General features: G+C 43.0%; 1 protein-coding gene across 2 annotated transcripts in view; it reads right to left on the bottom strand.

The window, feature by feature from the left end:
- Window positions 1-22,466, bottom strand: part of OCA2 (OCA2 melanosomal transmembrane protein) — a 425,743-nt gene that overhangs the window by 36,087 nt on the left and 367,190 nt on the right. For both annotated transcript variants that reach the window (XM_077938923.1, XM_077938942.1), the window contains one exon: window positions 4,295-4,474. In XM_077938923.1, the coding sequence (XP_077795049.1) occupies window positions 4,295-4,474 (180 nt within the window). The remainder of the gene's footprint in view (window positions 1-4,294; window positions 4,475-22,466) is intronic.

Genomic DNA, 22,466 nt, shown 5'->3' with positions numbered 1-22,466 from the left:
GTCACTAGAAGGTGGCTCATTTGCCTTTCAATGTTGCTGAGGAATGCTCTCAGAATAGCCACTTTTCTGCTCTTAGAGAGTTCCAAGTTAAGCGAAACAAAGACAAGCACATTGCATCATTCCTTCAGGTAACACCCAGACAGATCAAAACAGACAAAGATAATTCTGTGAGAAAAGTTCTTCTCTGTTTCCTCTGAAACAAATTACTAGAGTCCCACAGTCGAAGCATGGGCTTCCATCTTCAAAAGCAATGACCAGCCAGGGAGGGAAGTACAACAAGGGAAAATAAAAATGCCACAAATCTCTTCTACTGTTTTTATATGCCTCAAAAAAAGAAAATAAAACAAACTTGGCTGGTGTAAATCTTTGACCATTTTCTAGAATTCGGATAAAGTAGATCTTCACAGATTTTCTCATTATTTCAGTGTTTCTGTGAAGGGTCTAGCTAGCCTTAGAGCTAACCACTCTGCTATTTTTGCTAACATGACTCCAGAAGTGACACCTAATGTTTACCTAGGCATTGTGTTTGGCAGAATAATTGCCGCTTAAAGATGTCTATGCCCCAATACCCAGAACCTGTGAATATGTTACCTGGCAAAAGGGATTTGCTCTTGTGACTAAGATTATAGGCCTTTATATGAAGGAAATTTTTCTGGATTGTCCTGGATGGACCTAATCAAACATATGAAGCCTTTGGAAACTGGGAATGACCCTCAACTCACAGCTAACAAGAAAAGAGTTATATCAGTTCTACAAGTTCAGGCAACTAAATTCCACCAAGAAAAAAAAAAATCAAAAATCACATCTTTATTTTGAGCCTCCAGAAAGGAATGCAACCCTGTCAACACACTGATTTTAGCTTGGTATGACCAATATTGGACTTCTGACCACAGAACTGAGAGATAATGAATTTGTATTGTTTTAAGCCATTTAGTTTGTGGTTATTTTTCAAGGCAGCAATAGAAGATTCATACAGGCTATTGGTACCTGGAAATGGAACGCATCTGTAACAAACACCTAACTACATTGAAGTGGATTTAAAATTGGATATTGGTCAGAGGTGAGAAGAATTTTGAGGAGCATGATAGAAAAAGCCTCAGTTGTCTTAAACAGACTATTTATGAATGTTAAATACTTCCAATGAAGGCTAAGAAGAAAGTGAGGAGCATTATAGAGAGAAACTAAATCACCTTAGAGAATACCTAAATCTGCATGAACAGACCATTGATAGAAATATGGACATTAAAAGTGCTGGTGTTAAAAGCTCAGAAGGAAGTAAAGAACATATATTGGAAACTGGAGGAGAGGTAATACTTCTTATACAGTGGAAAAAAAGCCTAGCTTAATTATGTCACAGTTTTGTGACAAGTAGAACCTGTAAACAATAAAATTAGATATTTAGAAGAGAGATTTTCAAGAAAATTTTAAAGATGTCTTTTGGTTTTTTTCTAGCTGTTTATAGTAAAAGGCAGGATGAAATCGATAAATTGAAGGAAGAACTACTAAACAAAAAGGAACTAGAACTTGGTGGTGTGGGAAATTCTCAGCATGTCTGGACAGTGAGACACATTAAAATTAAAAGATTTACTATCAGGAAAGCATACTCTAAAGAAATGGCTTAAGGTAAACACCTTTGAAAGATCAAAAAGTTTTCAGTTACACAAAGGATCTTTGAAAACATTAAGGGTAGGACTCATAGATCCCCTAAATCAAGCTACAGAGCATCTAGGAAATGTAAATAACATTGTCCCTTGGCCATCTTGACAAAAAACAAAAATTGAGATGGAATTATCTAGAAAAGATTTATGGACAAGCCTCTTGTCTAATGGAGTGAATCACCATGATATACACAGGAGACACACAAGGTTCCTGACAATTTTATATCAGCAGAAACAGTGCTAGCTTGGATTGAAAGGGTTGGGGAGAGTACAAAAGAAAAGAAAGCTGTTGAACATGAGAGAATAACTTGGACTCTCCAGATTCCACAGGCAGGAAACTGGATGATAAAATTACTCAGCTGAGCGTGTAAGTTACTTTTCATGAAGAAAGATTAACTCAAAGGGGAGATCTCAGAGTGTAAAGGGTGGAGTCACAGGCTCAGAAGGTGGAGCCTGAGGAATGCAGGGTTGTTTCCAAGCCTTGACTCCTAATGGAGTTTTCCTTGGCTGGATTTGGAACCAATGACTTCTTTATTTCTTCCATTTTCTCCCTCTTTGAATGAGAATGTCTATAACCCTTATCCTACTGTATCTGCAGAGCAGATAACTTATTTCTGTAGTTTAACAGGTTCACAGATAAAAAGAAATTTTGTCCCAAGATGGATCATACCAGATCCTTAGCCATACTTAATTTAGACAATTTAGATAATGATACCTGAGACTTTTCAGCTGATGATATTCAGACAATATTTTTAGATTTTGAGTTGATTTTATAATTGGATAAGACTTAAGGGAACCTTGGGACTGGGTGGACATATTTTTGCAATTGGGACAGGTGTGACTATTTGGAGGCTAGAGGACAGACTGCAGTAGTTACAATAAAAGTCCTTCAGAGGAGTCCATGACTTCCTCCTTGGGCCTTGTGAATATGTTACCTTATGCACCAAAAATGATTTTCAGATGTGATTAAAGATTTGAGATACTATCCTGGATTGTTTTGTGGGCCCAATTAATCATATGTGTCCTTAGAAGGAGAGAGTCTTTCTCAGCAGTAGTCAAAGTAAGATGTAATGGGAAGAGGAGGCAGCCTGCTGCTGCTGGCTATAAAGATAGAGGAGGGGCCATAAGCCAAGAAAGGTGGGGAACCTTTAAAGTTGGCAATGGCCCCAGCTCTCAGTCAACTTGCAAACTTGAATCTAAACCCTACAACCACAGGAATCTGAATTTTGCTAGCAACCTGAATGAGCAAGGAAATGGGTTCTTCCCTAGATCTCCCAAAAGGAAGGCAGCTTTGCCAACACCTTGGTTTTAGCCTGGAGCAGCCAGTGTTGGACTTCTAATCTACATAACTTTAAGAAAACAAATTTGCATTGTGTAAGCCAGTAAAGTTCAGGCAGCAATAAAAAAAATTAATGCATATATTTTCAGTAGGACAAGCAATCAAACTTTTGGGCAACTACTTGTACTATATGTGTTTAAATATACAACCTGTAACCATTGCTATAAAATAAAAGCTTAAGCACAGATATTTTTCCTTCTTAGACTTACTAGTGCTTAAAATTCATGGCCACACGTTGATGATTGTCTCCCTGATAAAGACAGGAAAATATACCTTCTGTTCTCCTCTTTCATCCACTCATCTAGCACATTATTGTGTACCTACTGCATGCCAAGCAATGTGCTGTGTGCTATGGAGACTGAAAACACCAGTAAGGACATGGCTTTGGCACCTCTGGATGTCACAGGTTCACGAGAAGACAGATAACCCAGTAAGCATGATAAACAATTTTTTTCAATTGCTCACGTCCAGTCCCTTCAAAATATCTTGACTTTATTGCTTTTAGAATCACATTTAATCACATTTAAATTTCTATACTTTTTAAGAATTCCACTACATAATTCCTACAAACCTAAATGTTTTTCCCCTAACACCTTCCTTCATGATTCCTTTGTAATTATAGTGGGTCTCAAATTTTGGCATAAATTAGAATCACCTGGAGGGTTTGGAGAAACTCTAGCCCCACCACTGAAAGATGAAGCCGGCTGGGCTTCTGGGTCTGGTGGGGACTTGGAGAACTTTTCTGTCTAGCTAAAGGATTGTAAACACACCAATCAGTGCTCTGTGTCTAGCTAAAGGTTTGTAAATGCACCAATCAACACTCTGAAAAAATGGACCAATCAACACTCTGTAAAATGGACCAATCAGTACTCTGTAAAATGGACCAATCAACACTCTGTAAAATGGACCAATCAGCACTCTGTAAAATGGACCAATCAGCACTCTGCAAAATGGATCAATCAGCAGGATATGGGCGGGGCCATATAAGGGAATAAAAGCTGGCCAGGCCACCCCACCCCCCTCCAAGCCAACAACCCCACCCTCTGGGGTATCCTTGAAGCTTTGTGAGCCTTGTTATTTTGCTGTTTGCAATTAATGTTGCGGCTGCTCACTCTTTGGGTCAGCACTATAAGAGCTGTAACACTGCGAAGGTATGGAGGCTTCGCTCCTGAAGTCAGCGCGACCACGAACCCACCTACAGGAACAAAGGGCTCCGGAAGTGTCACCTGTAAGAGCTGTAACACTTACGGGGAAGGTCTGCGCTTCGCTCCTGAAGTCAGCCAGACCACGAACTCACCGGGAGGAAGAAACGGCGGACCCATCTGAACCTCTGAAGGAACGAACGCTGGCCACACCGTCTTTAAGAACTGTCACCCTCACCGTGAGGTTCCGCGGCTTCCTCCTTGAAGTCAGCGAGGTCAGGAACCCACCGCAGGGACCAATTCCGGACACACCCTCTACTTTCTTCCTCAGCATACTGGGGGCAGGGAGAGAAGAGGTACTAAATATTTATATTTTTAAGAATGCCTGAGGGCTGCTAATGCCGAAAGTGGGAACCACACCTTGAGAACCACTTTTCTAATCAAAAACAACTGAATGCGAAAGAACACAGATTTGCCAGTACAAGTCGACAAGGTGGTCAGGCCTGCTGGCAGCTTTCTCATTACGGAGCATGGAAGGAGCCCAGCAGACCTGGTCACTCGGGTGCACCGTGCATTCTGTTGTTGGGTGGCACAGAGTGCCGGTTAGCCATGCCCAGCTTTTTCAGTCACAGAGTTAGGATTCCCTGTTTTTAGTGGTGCACACCACCAAACGCTGTATGGACTATTTCCCAGAATGCCTTGCAGTTCGGTGAGTTCATTGACTAAATCCCAACCAATGGGATGAGTCATGCCCACAGAGAAAAGGAAGGTGAGCCCATGTTGGTCACTTCGCTCCTCTCTGGTGGTTGGAATATGGGGATTGCAGAAAGCTGCCTTAAGGATGGCATATAAGGAAGCTAGATGGAACCGTGTTGACACTGAACAGACACCATAGCAGCCCAGGGTGACCTACCTCTGCACCAAAGCACGAAACACAAAACTGAACTGCTCTCTTGTCTAACTTGTGGAATTGTGGGTCTGTGTTATATGTAGCCTAATCCAATTTAGTCTATTTACACAATAGCAAGGAATGCAAAACCCGAAAATACAAAGGACCAAATTCGAGCTTGGTTTCTTTGTGTTTCTTGCCTTGTTTACATGAATAACCGGGAAAAACAAACAATTTTTTACTCTGGTATTTAATGAAAAGAGAGATTAAAAAGGATTATCAAACTAACATTTTGGTTTTATCCACTGGGTCTATGTGAGATTAATTTTTCTCTAGGGGATGAGGTCAGGACGCCATATCCTTTTGATTCCCAGTGAGGAATCGACTGATCCAGTGTCATTTGTTGATTGTCAACATATAGTGGCAGCACTGCCCTGCTGTCGGTTGGCATTATCCATAGGCCTGCCTCCAAACTTTCCGTTGTGTTACTTTTTGTCTGTGTTCCTTTCTCTGTATTGATACAACAGGTTTAATGCTTTTTAACTTTTTATTTTGAAATTAAAGATTAGGAAGAAGTTGCAAAAATAATACGGAAATGCCCGGGAATCCTTTACACCATTTCCCCAGGGCAAGTCTTACATAACTGCAGTGCAACATTGAAACCAACACACAGACAGGGACACAGTCCACAGATCTTACTTGTATTTCACTAGCTTTGTATCCACTTGTATGTGTATAACTCTACATGAATTTAACCCCATGCGTAGAGTTGTATAACCATCACAGTGGTCACGTCACAGAGTCAGGGCGTGTCTACGGGGTTTCATCGTTCTCATCCTTTGTAGCCATACCCTCCCTTCCATCCTCCACCCTTCGTCTCCATCTCCATGGTGACATGTCTCTCCTTTCATTTAAGTGATCTTTGATTTCTCTGACCATCAATTTGCAAGTTTCAACATAAAGATCCTGTTTGTTAGATTTATACCTGAGTACCTCTTTGGAGCAACTTTAAATGGTAATATGTTATTAATCTCAGTTTCCATATATTATTAGCATATAAAAATGCAATTAAGCTTTTTGTTGCTCTTAAATCCTACAACCTTGTTAAGCTTACTTAGTTTAAAGAGGTTCATTGTTTATGTGTTTGTTTTAGTAGTTTGCTTGGGATTTTTCTACAGACCCTCATGTCATTTGCAAATAGGGACAGTTTAATTTTTTCCTTTCCAATCTGCATGAAGTTTTTTTTTCTTGACTGACTTCGCTGCGGACAACGTTCAGTACTATGTTGAATAAGAGTGATGATAGCAGACACCTTGCTTTGTTTTTGATCTTAGGAGGAAACCATTCAGTCTTGTCACATTGAGTGTTAACTGTAGACTTTTTGTAGTCTCTTTATGAAGTTGAGGCCATTCTCTTCCATTACTACTTTGCTGATGGATTTTTGACGTGACTGGGTGTTGCGTTACATTTTTCTGCATCAATTGATTTTATTTCAAGATTAATTGATAATACTTTTCTTCTTTAGACTGTTGGTATAGCAGACTACACTGATTAATTTTAAATATTGAACTAACTCACTTTTCATCCCTGGAATAGACTCCATTTGGTCATGGAGTGTAATTCTTTATATTGCTGCCTAGTTTTGGTATTATGCAAAAACTGGTCTTGTAATGTGATTGGAAAGTATTCCCTGCCCTTCTACTTTCTTGAAAAGACTATGGACAACTGGTGTTCAGTATCCATTAAATATTGGGCAGAATTTGCCAGTGAAGTCATCTGAGCCTGGTGATTTCCTTTTTAAGAGCCTTTTAATTACAAATTTATAGGGTTTTTCAAATTTCTATTTCATGTTGTTTGATCTTGGGTAGTTTTTGCCTTTCAAGGAACTGACTCACTTCCTTAAAGTTGTTGAATTTATGAATGAAGGTCATTCATGGGATTCCTGTATTATCTGGATGGCTGCAGGATCTGTAGAGATTACTCTGCTTTAATTCCTGATACTTGTGATTTGTGTCTTCTTTTTATCTTTGTCAATCTTGCTAAAAGTTTATCAATGTTATTGATCCGTTTTGGAGACTAGATTTAGTTTTTGTTTTTTTTTTTTTCCTCTATCATTTTTTTTTTTAATTGAGGCAGAGTCTTCCTCTGCCTCCCAGGCTGGAGTGCAGTGGTGCGATCTTGGCTCACTGCAAGCTCCGCCTCCCGGGTTCACACCATTCTCCTGCCTCAGCCTCCAAGTAGCTGGGATTACAGGCGCCGTCACCACGCCCAGCTAATTTGTGTGTGTGTGTATTTTAGTAGAGATGGGGTTTCACTGTGTTAGCCAGGATGGTCTCGATCTCCTGACCTCGTGATCCACCCATCTTGGCCTCTCAAAGTGCTGGGATTACAGGCGTGAGCCATCGCACAGGGCCCATCTTTCTGCTTTTATATCATCTATTTTTTATTTTATTGATATTTGCTCTGATAATTATTATTTATTTTCTTCTGCTTGCTTTGAATTTATTTTGCTCTTCTTTTTCTAATTTCTCAAAGTTGGAATTTGGAGCATTGATTTGAAATCTTTTCTCTTTTCTAATGTAGCCTTTTAGTGCTACATATTTCTCTCTCAGCACTGCTTTAGCTGCATCCACATATTTTAGTATATGGCATTTTTACTTTCACTCAGTTAAAATACCATCTTTAAAACAAGCAAAAAACCATGTAGTATTAATAAGTTGCTCCTGGACATTTAAAAAGCTTTCCATTTTTGAACATGTGCTCTGACCTTACGGGGATTGTTTCCTCATCTGTGAACAAAGACTATCTGATGTTATGTTAGGCTCATGCCTCATTCCCACACAGCTGGCCTGGAAGAAGGATGCCACCAAAATAAAAGATGGTCCTACATCAGTCAGTAACTGTGACGGATGACTTTCATCAGGGTAGATACTGACATTCTACTCCACATCAGTCACTAACTGTGACAGGGGGCCTTCATTCGGGTAGACATTATTAGCTTTGCTGATGAGGATGGGGCTAGAGGATGCCTTGTCTTTTTCCACTCAACTTTGAGGGTAAAAACTAGGTATTTTCTGGGAATCAGGACAATGGCTAGCAACTACATAGAAAATGCTTAGTCAACGTTGAGTGAAGGAGTATTATTACATGTGTCAGTTAATCCATGGTTAGCTGAGCATGTGAGGCCAACCTAAAGTAGGATGGAAACAATTGGGAAATATAGATTGTTATGAGATGACCCCCAAGAGCATGGCAAGCAAAGGTCAAAAGTTAGCGGTCTGTTACTGACAGCAGTTAAATTCCTGACAGCAGGAGGTACAGTGATATGTGTCGTTCAGGTTTGCAGTGGAATCATTGCTCTGCTCTGTGCAGGTTACCCTGGTTATCCCTGCAGCCTCACCATGGCTCCAGGCCTGCTAGGAAGAGGCCTCATCTGGCCAACACTGATGTGCATGTACTGGCTCCATAGTGCAAAATGACAACTGAGAAGCCAACGTGCACCTTTCTTCTAGAGAGAGGATTTAAACTGATCAATGATCAATGATGTATTACTACTACCTCATGAGCCAAACAGGATAACATATTCCTTAGTCTAAACAGACATGAGCCCTCTCACAGCAACTGGAACTATTGGTTACTTCCCATCCTCCTCCCTCTCCTGGAAGAAAACCATTCTAGCTGCAGACTCACTCCTCACTGCTCCCACTCCTTGTCCCTGCCCAACACCCCAGTCATGGGTCAGGTGATACCAACTAGAGGTGGGAAGGGCACTTTCCCATAGGCAGGTGGCAAAGAAAATCACTCATCAGAAGATGCCTGGACCACTAGACAGAAAATGCCTCATAATAGGTATTTTCTAACAGTCCTTATAGGAAATAACGTGACCATAAGGGAGAGATTCTCCCCCTTCCAATCATATTATAAATGCATGGGTATGGGGTTATCCCCCTCATTAAAGAGTGTGTGTCATTCACATTGTATTGCATTCACATTGTATTGGCCGAGCCCCAACTTCTGACATGAGCATGGGCTCACAGCATGTTGGGATTTAACGAAAGGGCTAATTCCTATACTGCTGCTCAAGCAGACAAGCAACAGATACCCACTGGGATGTCCTTGAGAACACTGAGTTCAAGTCTGAGATCTTGAACATACTGGAAGTCCAGGATGAAAATGTCTTCAGGGTTGGTTTCTCCTGGGTCCTCCTTCCTTGCCTTGCAGTCCTCCTTTCCACGTCGTCCTAGGGCTTTCCTCTGTGAGTACATCCCTGGTCTCTCTCTTCCTAGGACACCAGTCATACTGAATTGGGACTCCACACTTATACCCATTTAACCTGTTACCTTTTTAAAGGCTCTAGCTCCAACTATCTAAATGCTTTTCCACTGGGGGCCAGGGTTTTAACCTGTGAACTCGGGGGGACCACGATTCAATGCAGAACACATATGTCCACACATACACGCACATACATGTAGCACACAGAACACATATCCACACGTACATGCACATACATGTAGCACACAGAACACATATCCACACGTACATGCACATACATGTAGCACACAGAACACACATCCACACGTACACACACATACATGTAGCACACAGAACACATCCACATGTACACACACATACATGTAGCACAGAGAACACATCCACATGTACACGCACATACATGTAGCACAGAGAACACACATCCACACGTACATGCACATACATGTAGCACACAGAACACACATCCACACGTACACGCACATGTAGCACACAGAACACATCCACATGTACACACACATACATGTAGCACAGAGAACACATATCCACATGTACACGCACATACATGTAGCACAGAGAACACACATCCACACGTACATGCACATACATGTAGCACACAGAACACATCTACACGTGCATGCACATACATGTAGCACACAGAACACATACATCCACATGTACACGCACATACACGTACACAGAACACATCCACATGTACATGCACATACATGTAGCACACAGAACACATACATCCACACGTACACGCACATACACGTACACAGAACACACATCCACACGTACACGCACATACATGCAGCACACAACACATATCCACACGTACACGCACATACATGTAGCACACAGAACACATATCCACACGTACACGCACATACATGTAGCACACTCATACACACATCTATGCTGCAGACAATGTACAATAATTTGAAAACAGTTTAGCAATATCTTAAAAAGTTAGACATATATGATATCTGTTTCCATAACCTGGTCATTCTATTGCTAGGTATTTACTCAAGAGAAACAGAAACATATCCACACTGTCTCAGTCCATTTTGCATTGCTGTAACTGAATATCACAAAGTGAGTAATTTATTAGGATAAGAGGTTTATTTTGGCTCACAGTTCTGCAGGATGGGAAGTGCAAGATTGGGTGGCCTCATCTGCTCAGCTCCTGGTAAGGGGCCCTGTGGTGCATCATGATGTGGCAGGAGGTGTCACAGGGCAAGAGGACTGAGGGTGTCACTCAGGTCTCTCTTTCTCCTCCTATAAAGCTGTCAATAATGTCCCACCTTCATGGCCCCATCTAACCTGATTGTCTCCCAAACCTTCCCCTCTCACATACTGGTCTCAGATTTCCCACCCTCTGCATTTCATTTTAACAAAATTTAAACTCTCTGAGGATCCCAGAATCAACTAACAAAAAGCACAGGTAAGTGGTTAATTAAAGTATTATCGCACAATGAAGATTAGGTTTTAACATGACTTGATGGGGGAACAAACATTCAAACCATAGTGCACACAAATACGCATTCCATCACATCCTTCTTTGTAATAGTCATCTGAAACAAGATAGTCCAAATGTCCATAAAGAGTGAATGAGTAAGCAAATTGTGATCTATCCATTCACTAGAATACTAAGGGGAGAGAGAAAGAACAGGGGTGGGAGACAGGGAGGGACTTAGCAATCGGGGGATAAGGAAGGCAGAATAAACAAGCTTCACATGAATATATATAATATATATATGTTTGTATATTATATATATGCATTTATTTTTTGTTCAGCCTAGTTTGAGATTCATGTATGTTTATATATATGCATTTTATATGTTTATATATAGACTCATCTATGAAAAAGCTGTATAAATATATAGATTTATCTACATATATATGTTTTTATATAGATACATATATAAACATTAGATGGATCTCAAAATCACTAGGCTGAGCAAAAAATGAATGCATACCTTATCATTTTATTAATATAAAATTCTGGTGACAAAATTAGACCAGTGGTTGGTTGCCTGAGGACACAAGGAAGCTTTGGGAGCTGACAGATATGTTTGCTGTCTTGACGATGGTGACATTTCACAGGTGTATACACATGTCACAATTGACCAAACGGTATACTTTGCATACATGAGTTTATTATACAGCATTAGTACCTCAGTACAACTGTACAAGAAGTATACTCTTATTCACCATATCACCTCTGACAGGCAACCTGTATATACCATATTTACTTCCCGAAGAAAGGAGCATGCGAATTCTGAGCCTGAGTCCCTCCAAAGCCTGTGGGAAGCTCCTGTGTGAGTTCGTGAACGTGATGAGCAGGGTGGAGCTGTAAGCCACATTTCACCTGCTGTCCTCAGCAGTCGGCATGCATTCTAATGACACTTGGCACTGCGCAGCTAACTTTCTGGTTACTGACTGGCTTTAATACTTGAAATACTGGCGTGTGCTTTTTGTTAGTTGATTCTGGGAACTTCAGAGAGTTTTTATTTTGTTTTAAATTTCGCTTCTTTAAAGAATTTTCTGATTTCAAATCCATTCATTAAGAAATGTGTGATTTGCAGCCAGGTGCGGTGGCTCAGGCCTGTAATCCCAGCACTTCGGGAGGTAAGAGGATCACTCGAGCCCAGGAGGCGGAGGCTCCAGTGAACCATGACTGTGCCACTGCATTTCAACCTGGGTGACTGAGATCCTGCACCTCTCCACAAGAAAATTATGTAATTTGCACTTTTAATACATCATGTTATACGTGACACTACAGAAAACTCAGGAGGAAAAGTGAACAATATTATTTTAATGAGTAACATTAAAAATATAATTATATCACAGGAGAAAATTTTGTTTTTTAATCAGCAACAGCTGCACTTCACTGTAATGAGAGTCTAATACTCTTTCTTTACTACCTTCATCTAATAAAATGATTTGTGAAAACTGGATAGAAATTAACGTATAATCAGTGTTTCCAAAGGACAATTATCACATTCCTCAACTATAAATTCAAGTTGCATTAGTCCCAAACAAACATGGTTTATGTTTGTGTGGTATTCTTTTGTAATTTACACAGATCTGTAAGTGGAAATGACAAAAAATGTTATTTATTTATAAAATGCTTACTCTCCTGCTTTAAACCCATAGAATCTTTTATTTATTTATTTTTGTTTTTTCATCAAAAAGGTAATGTGTTCTTTAGAGAAAATATTGGGGGGGGAAGTGACAAGAAGAAAATCGCTTTCTATCTACACACCCACTTTTTAAAAATCCAAGAGATGATCTCTGTGTCTGTGCAACTGATACTGCTTCTAAAATCTATGGAGATGCATTTGTATCTATTGCAAGATCTGCACTACAGTAAATTCACCCGCCCTTTCAACTTAATGCTATGTGGACATTTGTCTGTGTCATTAAATGAACTTATTCAGCATGATTGCGTAGTATTTAATTCCATGAATCAAGCAGTTACTGAAACTCGGTAGGGATGCAAGAATGTGTGCTGGTCGGTGAAAGCATCTGCTGTATCTGCCGTACTGACCTCTATGCTTAGACCGGGTCGTGTATTCTATTTTTCTATGGTAAATAAAGAGACCGTGAATAGCCTAGCACATCAGTCTTTGCAAATATCCGGGGGAATTTTCTCAGAATCCGTTCTTGGGGCCGGGCGCGGTGGCTCAAGCCTGTAATCCCAGCACTTTGGGAGGCCGAGACAGGCGGATCACGAGGTCAGGAGATCAAGACCAACCTGGCTGACACAGTGAAACCCCGTCTCTACTAAAAAATACAAAAAAACTAGCCGGGAGAGGTGGCGGCGCCTGTAGTCCCAGCTACTCGGGAGGCTGAGGCAGGAGAATGGCGTGAACCCGGGAGGCGGAGCTTGAAGTGAGCTGAGATCCGGCCACTGCACTCCAGCCTGGGCGACAGAGCGAGACTCCGTCTCAAAAAAAAAAAAAAGAATCCGTTCTTGGATTTGAATTGCTCAGTCAGCGATCATGTGGTTTTCATGACTGAGTAGAGGTTACCAAAATGCCACATGGCCTTTTCCTTCTGCACACCTGGCGGCCTTGTGTCTGTGTGCCTCTTTCCTGCACCCAAGGCAGGTATGGGCAATCTGGTTCGGGATAGCAGTGGCCATCTAATACTTGCTTACATTTCTTTCAGTATATGTGAGAAACCCACAGGATCCTAACGGTGATGTCCCCACTCCGTCTCTATCACCTTTTAATCCCCTTAACCTGTTTTATATTTTTATATTTATTTATTTATTTATTTATTTTGAGACTGCATCTCTCTCTGTTGCCCAGGCTGGAGTGCAGTAGCATGATCTTGGCTCACTGCATCCTCCACTTCCCTGGCTCAAGCGATTCTCCTGCCTCAGCCTCCCGAGTAGCTGGAATTACAGGTGTGCACCACCATGCCTGGCTAATTTTTTGTACTTTTAGTAGGGATGGGTTTTCACCATGTTGGCCAGGATGGTCTCAAACTCCTGACCTCAGGTGATCCGCCCGCCTCAGCTTCCCAAACTGTTGGGATTACAGGCATGAGCCACCACACCTGGCCCCTGTTTTATATTTCTTAGCCCTTATGAGCACCTAAAATATTATATCTCCATGTATTTTTGTAATGGTGTATCCACCTCTGCCCCCTACTTCAAAGAGCAGGAACTTTTTTTTCCCTATTGTTTCTACCTTGTCTAGAATAATGCCTGGAGCACAGTAGGAGTGCAATTAATATTTAATAACAAATGACGTGTGCATGCACAAACACACATGTGTTATGAGCACAGCTGTGTGAGTCCATGGTCTCCTTTCATCCTCTTAGAAATCATAATCAGTGCCCCACAAACCACATCCTCACAGACGCTGAGCCTGCCCAGGAGTGCGGGGGAGGCCACGTCGCTCTGACCTGACCAAGAGACAGAAGAGAGGAGAAGAGGGAACCAGTGTGAAGAACCAACCTGGGGGCAGGTCAGAGATGGGTGCCCAGGGAGAAGAAAGAGGGGCACAGCCGACTTCCTGGGCGGCTTCAACCTCTCATTCACATTTTCCTCTCCACCTCCGCCCATCCTTGGTGAGTAGATAGTCCCCTCCCTCATTAGTCCGGAAATCCTGTCACAGTGACTCTACGTTAGTCCAGTCTTATCAACATTTTGGATGCAATAGAATCCTGAGGGGCTTGTTCACAGTAAATTCTGAGAGACTTGGTCTAGAAGGGACATCTCAGGTGCAGAATATGGGAAATTGCATGTTTATAACCAAAGCCAGGACATAGCCTCACATGACTCCCTCTGCTACGCAACCTCCTCCTCATGATGCTGCCTCTTCAACGCATGCCTCTTCCCAGCAGCCCTGCCGTCAGCTCCTATGTCCCGGTGGGACCCTGTGTTCATTTCTTGGGGCTGTAACTAAGCATCATGAACCACATGACTTGGATGATCTCTGGGGATGTTGCAGCTGGAACCAGAGGCAGAGGTGGCCAAAGGCTTTCTGGAGGGCTCTGGCTGCCTCAGCAGGGGTCATGCTTTAAATGTGCAGGTGTCTGTCTGTCAGGGCTGCTGTAACAAGATACTACAGACTGGGGGACTCACACAGCCGACTTTCATTGTCTCACAATTCTGGAGGCTGGAAGGCTGAGATCAGGTGTCGGCCACGGTGGTTCCTACAGGGGCTGTGAGGGAGAGTCAGCCCCAGGCCTCTCCCTTTTGCTCCTGACTTGTAGGTGAGGCCCTCCCGGTGTCCTTACATCATCTTCCCTCTGTGCATATCGGTCTCTGTGTCCAAACTTCCTCTTGGTGTTTAAGGATCCAGTCCTGTTGGATGCGGGGCCACTCTAATGAGTTCATTTTAACCTGATCACCCCTTTTAAGACCCTGTCTCCACATACAGTCACACTGTGAGGTCCTGGGGGTTAGAACGTCAACATTTCTTTTTTGAAGGGACACAGCTCATCCTCAGCAGGCCGCCGACACCAGGGACTTCACGCGAATGGTGCTGGCCGTATTACTGCACAGTCCCCTCCCAGCTGCCCTGTTCTCCTAGAAACCTCCATCAGAGTCCAGAACCCTGACTGCTTTAGTGCCGTAGCCTTGCAATGACTACAAGGAAGGAAAAACTTTTTGCTTGTTTATTGTTTAGAAATATTACATACCTGATTCTCTCCCGCCTCCCAAGAGAAAGCACAATTCTGTGAGAGAGGCTTTTTTTTTTCTTTAACCCCAATTTATATATCAGAAAACTGCCGCTCGGATAAAGTCAATCGGGAACTCAGTGTTATCCAGGAGTTACTAGTGAAAGAAGTGGCCCTGAAATCCAGGATGTGTCTGCCTAGAGTTTTGTGAAAAAGTCTCATGTTCTCTTGTTTGGGGCAAGTAGCTGTGACTTATGCTCTTGTTTCAGCTAATTCAGAGTAGAGTTGAAGCTGCAAGATCAGGGGTTAGGGAAGGGAGGACAGTTCAAATGCCAGGCACCAGCGGTAAATGCTCAACCACAGAGCGGGCAGTGGGAGACAGAGGAGCACTGTGGAAGGCGAGTCCTCCAAGAGCCACACATATAGGAACCAACAGTGGAACTTTTACTAGTGCCTGTCCATTGCTTACTGGACCAGATGCCAACATGGGCATTTGGCATCACTGCAGGACATAGACTGCAGGCCAAGACCTACCTTCGTTGACTAGGCATGGTGGCTCATGCCTGTAATCCTAGCACTTTGGGAGGCCGAGGTGGGTGTATCACCTGAGGTCAGGAGTTCAAGACCAGCCTGGTGAAACCCTCGCTCTACAAAAATACAAAGTTAGCTGGGCTTGATGGCAGGTGCCTGCAATCCCAGCTACTCAGGAGGCTGAGGCGGGAGAATCACTTGAACCCAGGAGGTGGAGGTTATACTGAGCCGAGGTTGCGCCCCTGCACTCCAGCCTGGGCAACAAGAGTGAGACTCCGTCAAAACAAACACCTGCGTTTCTCAACAACGGAGCAAAGCACAAATAGGACAGATCAGGGAGATTCTGAAGATTCCTTAAAAGTCCTTACTTTTCACCTGGGAAGAGAGAACCATGGAGCTCTCCCTCCAGGGTGTCTGGAGCTTCTGCCTGCAGGGCCTTCCTTCTCTTAGGTTTTGGGGCCCGGAGAGGGTGGGCACTATTTGTCTTTTATTTGAAGAGGGTCAGCTTTTTTCCTTGCTTTCTTAAAAAGAGTGGGTTGAGTTCTCAAAAACAGTTCCTGTGGACTTCTGGTTAAGCTGCGTGCGTGGAATGCATGCATCGGCAGAGGCTGCCAGCACCCGTCAGCCATGCCCTCTCTAGCGCTGGCGTCTGCAACCTTTTGCTGTAATAAGGTACTAGATCATAACTACCAGACAATAAATAGTTGGCTGGGCGCAGCAGCTCTTGCCTGTAATCCCCACATTTTGGGAAGCCAAGGCGGGTGGATCACCTGAGCGCAGGAGATTGAGACCAGCCTGACCAACATGGTGAAACCCTGTCTATACTAAAAATACAAAAAATTAGCTGGGTGTGGTGGCGCATGCCGGTAGTCCCAGCTACTCAGGAGGTTGAGGCAGGAAAATCGCTTGAACCTGAGAGGCAGAGGTTGAAGTGAGCCAAGGTCATGCCACTACACTCCAGCCTGAGTGACAGAGCGAGACTCCATCTCAAAAAATAAAAAAAATATATAAATAGTTTAGACTTTATGGGCCCAACGCTGTCGTTGTCACATCTTCCTCTTGTTAAAAAAAAAAAAAATTGGCCGGGCGCGGTGGCTCACGCCTGTAATCCCAGCACTTTGGGAGGCCGAGGCGGGCGGATCACAAGGTCAGGAGATCGAGACCACGGTGAAACCCCGTCTCTACTAAAAATACAAAAAATTCGCCGGGCGCGGTTGTGGGCGCCTGTAGTCCCAGCTACTCGGGAGGCTGAGGCAGGAGAATGGCGTGAACCCGGGAGGCGGAGCTTGCAGTGAGCCGAGATCGCGCCACTGCACTCCAGCCTGGGCGACAGAGCGAGACTCCGTCTCAAAAAAAAAAAAAAAATTGTTTAAAACTGGATGAAAACAATCTTATCTCCTGTTCAATACAAAGAGAGAGGCAGCAGTGGGATTAGGCTGCAGTTTCCTGGCTCTGGTTGTAGTGTAATGGAACCCCAGTGCTTACTTAATGTGGCACATGGGTCTGGAGATAGAATCTTCTCCAGCTCCCCCGTGGCCAAACGTGGATGTGTGAGGGGGTTCGGACAGCGGGGTGGGAGGGAAGTGATTCGTGCTACTTCTGTCCTGCTAGGGACATCTGAAGAGGAGAGACCAGAGCGAAAATTGGAGGAAGGGGACAGGGCGTATGCGACAAACCTGCACGTTGTACACATGCACCCTAGAACTTAAAGCATAATAATAAGAAGGTGAATCCAGCATTTGGCTGTTTGCTTCAGAAAATTCCACGAAGAAGAAATGTTCTTCCTCTCTCTCAGCCGCTGTGGAGATGGATCTCCATTACATGCAGGGGAACCAGAATCTTAAACAGTAAGCATTGTGCCTCCTGAAAACAGAGCGCTGCACATGGCAGAAGCTAAACCCTGCAGCATCAGCTCAGCAGTCTAAAGGCAACTAGCAGAGACCCAGGCATTTGCAAGTTGGAAAGCTTGTGATGTGAGTTATGTTGTGGCAAATCATTAGGGCGAAGCTCACAGGCATGAGATGTTAGAAGGCCCACCTTGTTGCAACCAAGCTTCTAACTCTAGGGAAGTGGATGGGAAAATGAGGCATGTGGCAGTGTCTCAGCTACACCTCTCTGCTCTGCAAAGTCTGAAGAGAGAATTTAACTCAGGCTGGAGCAGAGCAGGGAGTGGTACAGTCTCCTTGAGAATGAGAGCCTCCCTACAGCTGCCTCTACATCGACTGAGAGGCCAGGAATTAGGGCCTCACAGGGCAGCAATAGTTACTGCGTTTGTCACTCACACTAAAGCTGTTACAGAAGTGGTAACTCTAACCTGGGAAAAAAAACCATGATTCCGACCAGTGAGAATGGGGCCAGCTTCAGAGAGCCACGGGAAAGCTGGAGAAGATTCTATCTCCAGGCCCATGTGCCGCGCTAAGCATTGGAATTCCATTCCACTACAACGTAGTCGGGAAACTACAGCCTAATCCCCCTGCTGCCTCTCTCTTTGTATTGAACAGGAGATAAGATTGTTTTCATGCATGCAGTTTTAAACAATTGAAACAATCACTCTCATCAAAGTGATTGCCATGGAGTGAGATGAGGACACTGAAGGTGCAGGGGCAGGAGTGTAAGGCACAGAGATTTCAGGCTTAAAAACAGTGCCCAGATGCAAGTCCTATAAGGTAACATCAGCTCAGCTCATTAAGTTACAATATATCCTTACATCTTCCCAAAAATACTCAAAAGGACAATGAAGGCGCATCAAATCATCCAGCACTCAGGCTAACAGCTTGACTGAGAGACAAAGAACACCAAGAAATGAATTCATCTGCAGACAGTGAAATGAGTATTCTAAATGATCACGGCCTACCACAAAGGCTACACTAGGGCAGTGTCCTGCAGGCACCACCAAAGGGGAGAGGTAGTGGGGCTCCAGTAGGAGCAGAACCAGATGACATCAATGAGACCCACATCCAAACGGAGAGTGTCGTCCCCAGTTCAATATCCTTACTTTAATCACATCTGCAAAGTCTCCTTTGCTGTTTAAGACAAGTATTCACAGGCCCTGGCATGAGGGCATGGACATCTGTGGGGACGCAGCTATGCCAGTCTGCAGTCTGGCTTCCAAAGGTGTCTGTCTCTCACACATGCAAAAGCCATTCACCTCTTCTCAAAGTCTCCAAAAATCTCAACTTATAGCAACTCCAAGTCCATTATCTCGTTAAATCTCACTGGCTTAAAAGCCCAAAATATCATCTAAATCAGGCATGGGTGGGGCTCTGACAATCCATCCTGGAGCAAAATTCCCCTTCATCTGTGAGACTGTGAATCTAAAGAAACAAGCGTTTTGTTTCCAAAATACAATTTTGGGACAGGCACAGGGTAACAGTCATAGACATTTCTGTTCAGGAACAGAAGGAATGACTGGTCCCAAGCAGTTCTGAAATCAAGAAGGGAAAACTCCATTAGGTTTTGAGGCAAAAAAAAATCCTCTGTAGCTCTGAGCTCTACTCTCTAAATCATCTTACCTTTTTTTTTTTAATGAGATGCAGAGCTGAGTCGTTTTATCAGCCTGTTTCCTGCCAGTAGAATTTTGGGGGTCCACCAGCCTTCTTTCATTTTTGCTCTTTCCATCCCTTTCAGTGCAAGCTGGCACTGTTCCTGCTGACATGAAATTCTCAGGAACCTCGTGGATCACACACGTACATCATGGGGATTCACTTATTAGACAAGAGGCTTGCCCACAGATCTTTCCAGGCAATCCCATCTCTCCTTTTCCTTTGCCGAGATGGCTGAGGAACAATGCCCTTAAGCTTCCTAAGGGCATTGTTAGAAAGAGGAAGAGGCTCTCTGGTTCCAGGACATCTGTGAGTCCCTTTCTTTATCTCATCAAAGAGCCTTTTGTGTGACCGAGTACTCTGACCTTTTGGTCTTCCTAAGATATTTCCAGCAAGTTTAGAGCCATACCATCAGCCTTTTCTCTAGAACATGCTTTTCTGACAATAAATCTCTCAATTTTAGTGGTGTTTACAACCTGGAGGGACTGAGAGTTTTCCAAACCATCAAGTCCCGGTTTCTTTTTATTTAACGGTTCTTCCCTCAATGTAACTTTGCTCTCTTCCACTCTGCAAGAAGAAACCAGACTGCACTTTCAACACTTGACTTGGAAATCACTTACAGGTTCTGCTTTCCACACCTGTAAGATCTGCTAAGCTTTCTGCCATTGAATCCCTTTTCCTCCATATCCAATACCACATTCCCTAATTTCTTCTGCATCCTCACCTGCAGTGTTTTTAATGTCCATTATTTCTACCAACAATCTGTTCACAGCGATTTAAATATTCTCTAAGCTGAACCTAGGTTTCTCTATTGTATCCCTCACTTTCTTCTGTTTCCTCACAGGCAATGTCATTATCATCTTTTTTTTTTTTTTTTTTTTTTTTTTTGGACTAATAGTCTGCTCAAGGCAATTGAGACTTTTTGTCATCTCAGAATTCTTCCAATTTCTCCCTATTTCCAATTTCAAAGCCGCTTGCATATTTTTAGATGTTTATTACAGAAACATCTCACTTCCTGGTTCCAAAAATATCTGTTAGCCTTCTATTGGTACTATAATGAGCTGCCACAATTCATTACACTACCAGGCTCAAATCCCGGTGTTGGGAGACTGTGTTTCTTTGTGGAGGCCCTGAGGAGGATGCCTGTCCTTGCCGTTTGAAGCGGTGGCACAACTCAAGAATAGGGTCTCCCTACTTCTCAGAACCAGCAACTGGAGCATCACAGCCTTCTCATGCTGCCATCTTTCTCTGCCTATGGCGAGAAAAAATCCTCTAGGTTCTCTGCCCTTTAAGGACTCATGTGGTTGGTATTAAATTGTGGACCTCTTTGTCAGAGCATTTTTCTGCCTACCACAATGGACATATGTAAAACTTAGCTATAAACTGGACTGTAGCCATTTAGTGTTTTATAATTTACACTTCTATTAAAGGACACTTTAAAAAATAGATGACATTGGGGTTCTATTGTGTTTCTACTCTAGTGTACTCACAACATTTCTGGCACCAAAAATGTGGGTTGTGTCTTTTTCCAACACCAACACATTATTTACCTCTCTGACAACAACTAGGTGTCCAACAATTTAATCAATTCCAACACTACCTGCAGTTAGTGCAGACCTCACAGGTTAAGGGCTCAGTCCCTCAACACCACCCCCATTTCAGATGCCAGTCACAAGTCCTGGTCCTCCTATACTTCTAATCAATCTGCTAAAAACTGTGGGGCTCACACAGCTCCTCCTATGGTTTGATAATTTGCTAGACTGACTCACAGAATCGGGAAAACACTGTATATGTCATTGCCAGTTAATTACAGAGGATACACATCAGGAACAGCCAAATGGAAGGGATGTGTAGGGTGAGGTCCTGGAAGGAGGGGTGCACAGAGCTTTCCTGGCCTCTGCAGGTTGGAAGAGACACATAATTCAAGACACTGGGAAAGGAGGGTGCACAGAGCTTCCCTGGCCTCGGCAGGTGTGCCAGTGTACATACCAACTGGAAGATCTGCAAACCCCATTTTTAAAGGGTTTTATGGAGGTTTCACTGGGTAGTCATAATTGATTAAATCACTGGCCATTGGTAATTGGCTCAATCTCCTGCCCCTCCCCATTCCCAAGTTTAGGGGGCTGGGCTGAAAGCTCCAACCCTCTAATCACGCCTTGGTGTTGCTGGCAGGCAGCCTCCATCCTAGAGCTATCGAGGGTCCCAGTCACCATTCGCCTTATTCGCATGCAAAAAACACTGTTACCCCTCTCCAGATTACAAGGGTTTTAGGAGCTATATGCCGGGAACCAAGGACAAAGATCAAATATGTATATATTTTTAATTATATCCCAAGAGCTTTGAGAACTGATCTGATGGGCAACACCAAAAACAATGCAAGCCTGAACTCAGCAGAATACCAACACACAGAATGAGCAACAGAGGGAGTTTGAGAATGCTGCTCAGCCATGCAGTGATCAACTCATTCTAAAGCCCGTGTTTTCTCAGCATTTTCCCTGAGTTAATAAATGTCTTTATTTCTGAAATCCATCAAAGGTAAGTTTTCTATTACTTGCAGCCAAAGTCATCCTAAATGTAGCCCCTGATTAAGCAGAATGGCATTCTCAGTTCCTGTGACTTAACCCTGTGTCATGGGCTGTTACTACACTGGCTGTAAGGTAGCTTCAGACACCTCGCACATGGATATACACTTTCATATGATTTTGCACTTGATTATAACATTCTCTTAAAATTCAAAAAGCAATGATGGCTTTGCATGCAAAGTCTTAAAAAATTATAAAACTCATATACTTTGTCATAAAATCATAATGGATCTCTGAACTTACAGTACCTATTAGTTCTCAATGAGAAAATTACCTGTATAAAATATTTATTTTATAAATCAGATAGAATTTTTTTCCTTTGAATATTATTATAAAATATAATAAAAATATTACTAAGCAAGAACAGCCA

Source organism: Macaca mulatta, chromosome 7, assembly GCF_049350105.2.
Source record: "Macaca mulatta isolate MMU2019108-1 chromosome 7, T2T-MMU8v2.0, whole genome shotgun sequence".
Lineage (NCBI taxonomy): Eukaryota > Metazoa > Chordata > Mammalia > Primates > Cercopithecidae > Macaca > Macaca mulatta.
This window is presented reverse-complemented; position numbering and strand designations above follow the sequence as displayed.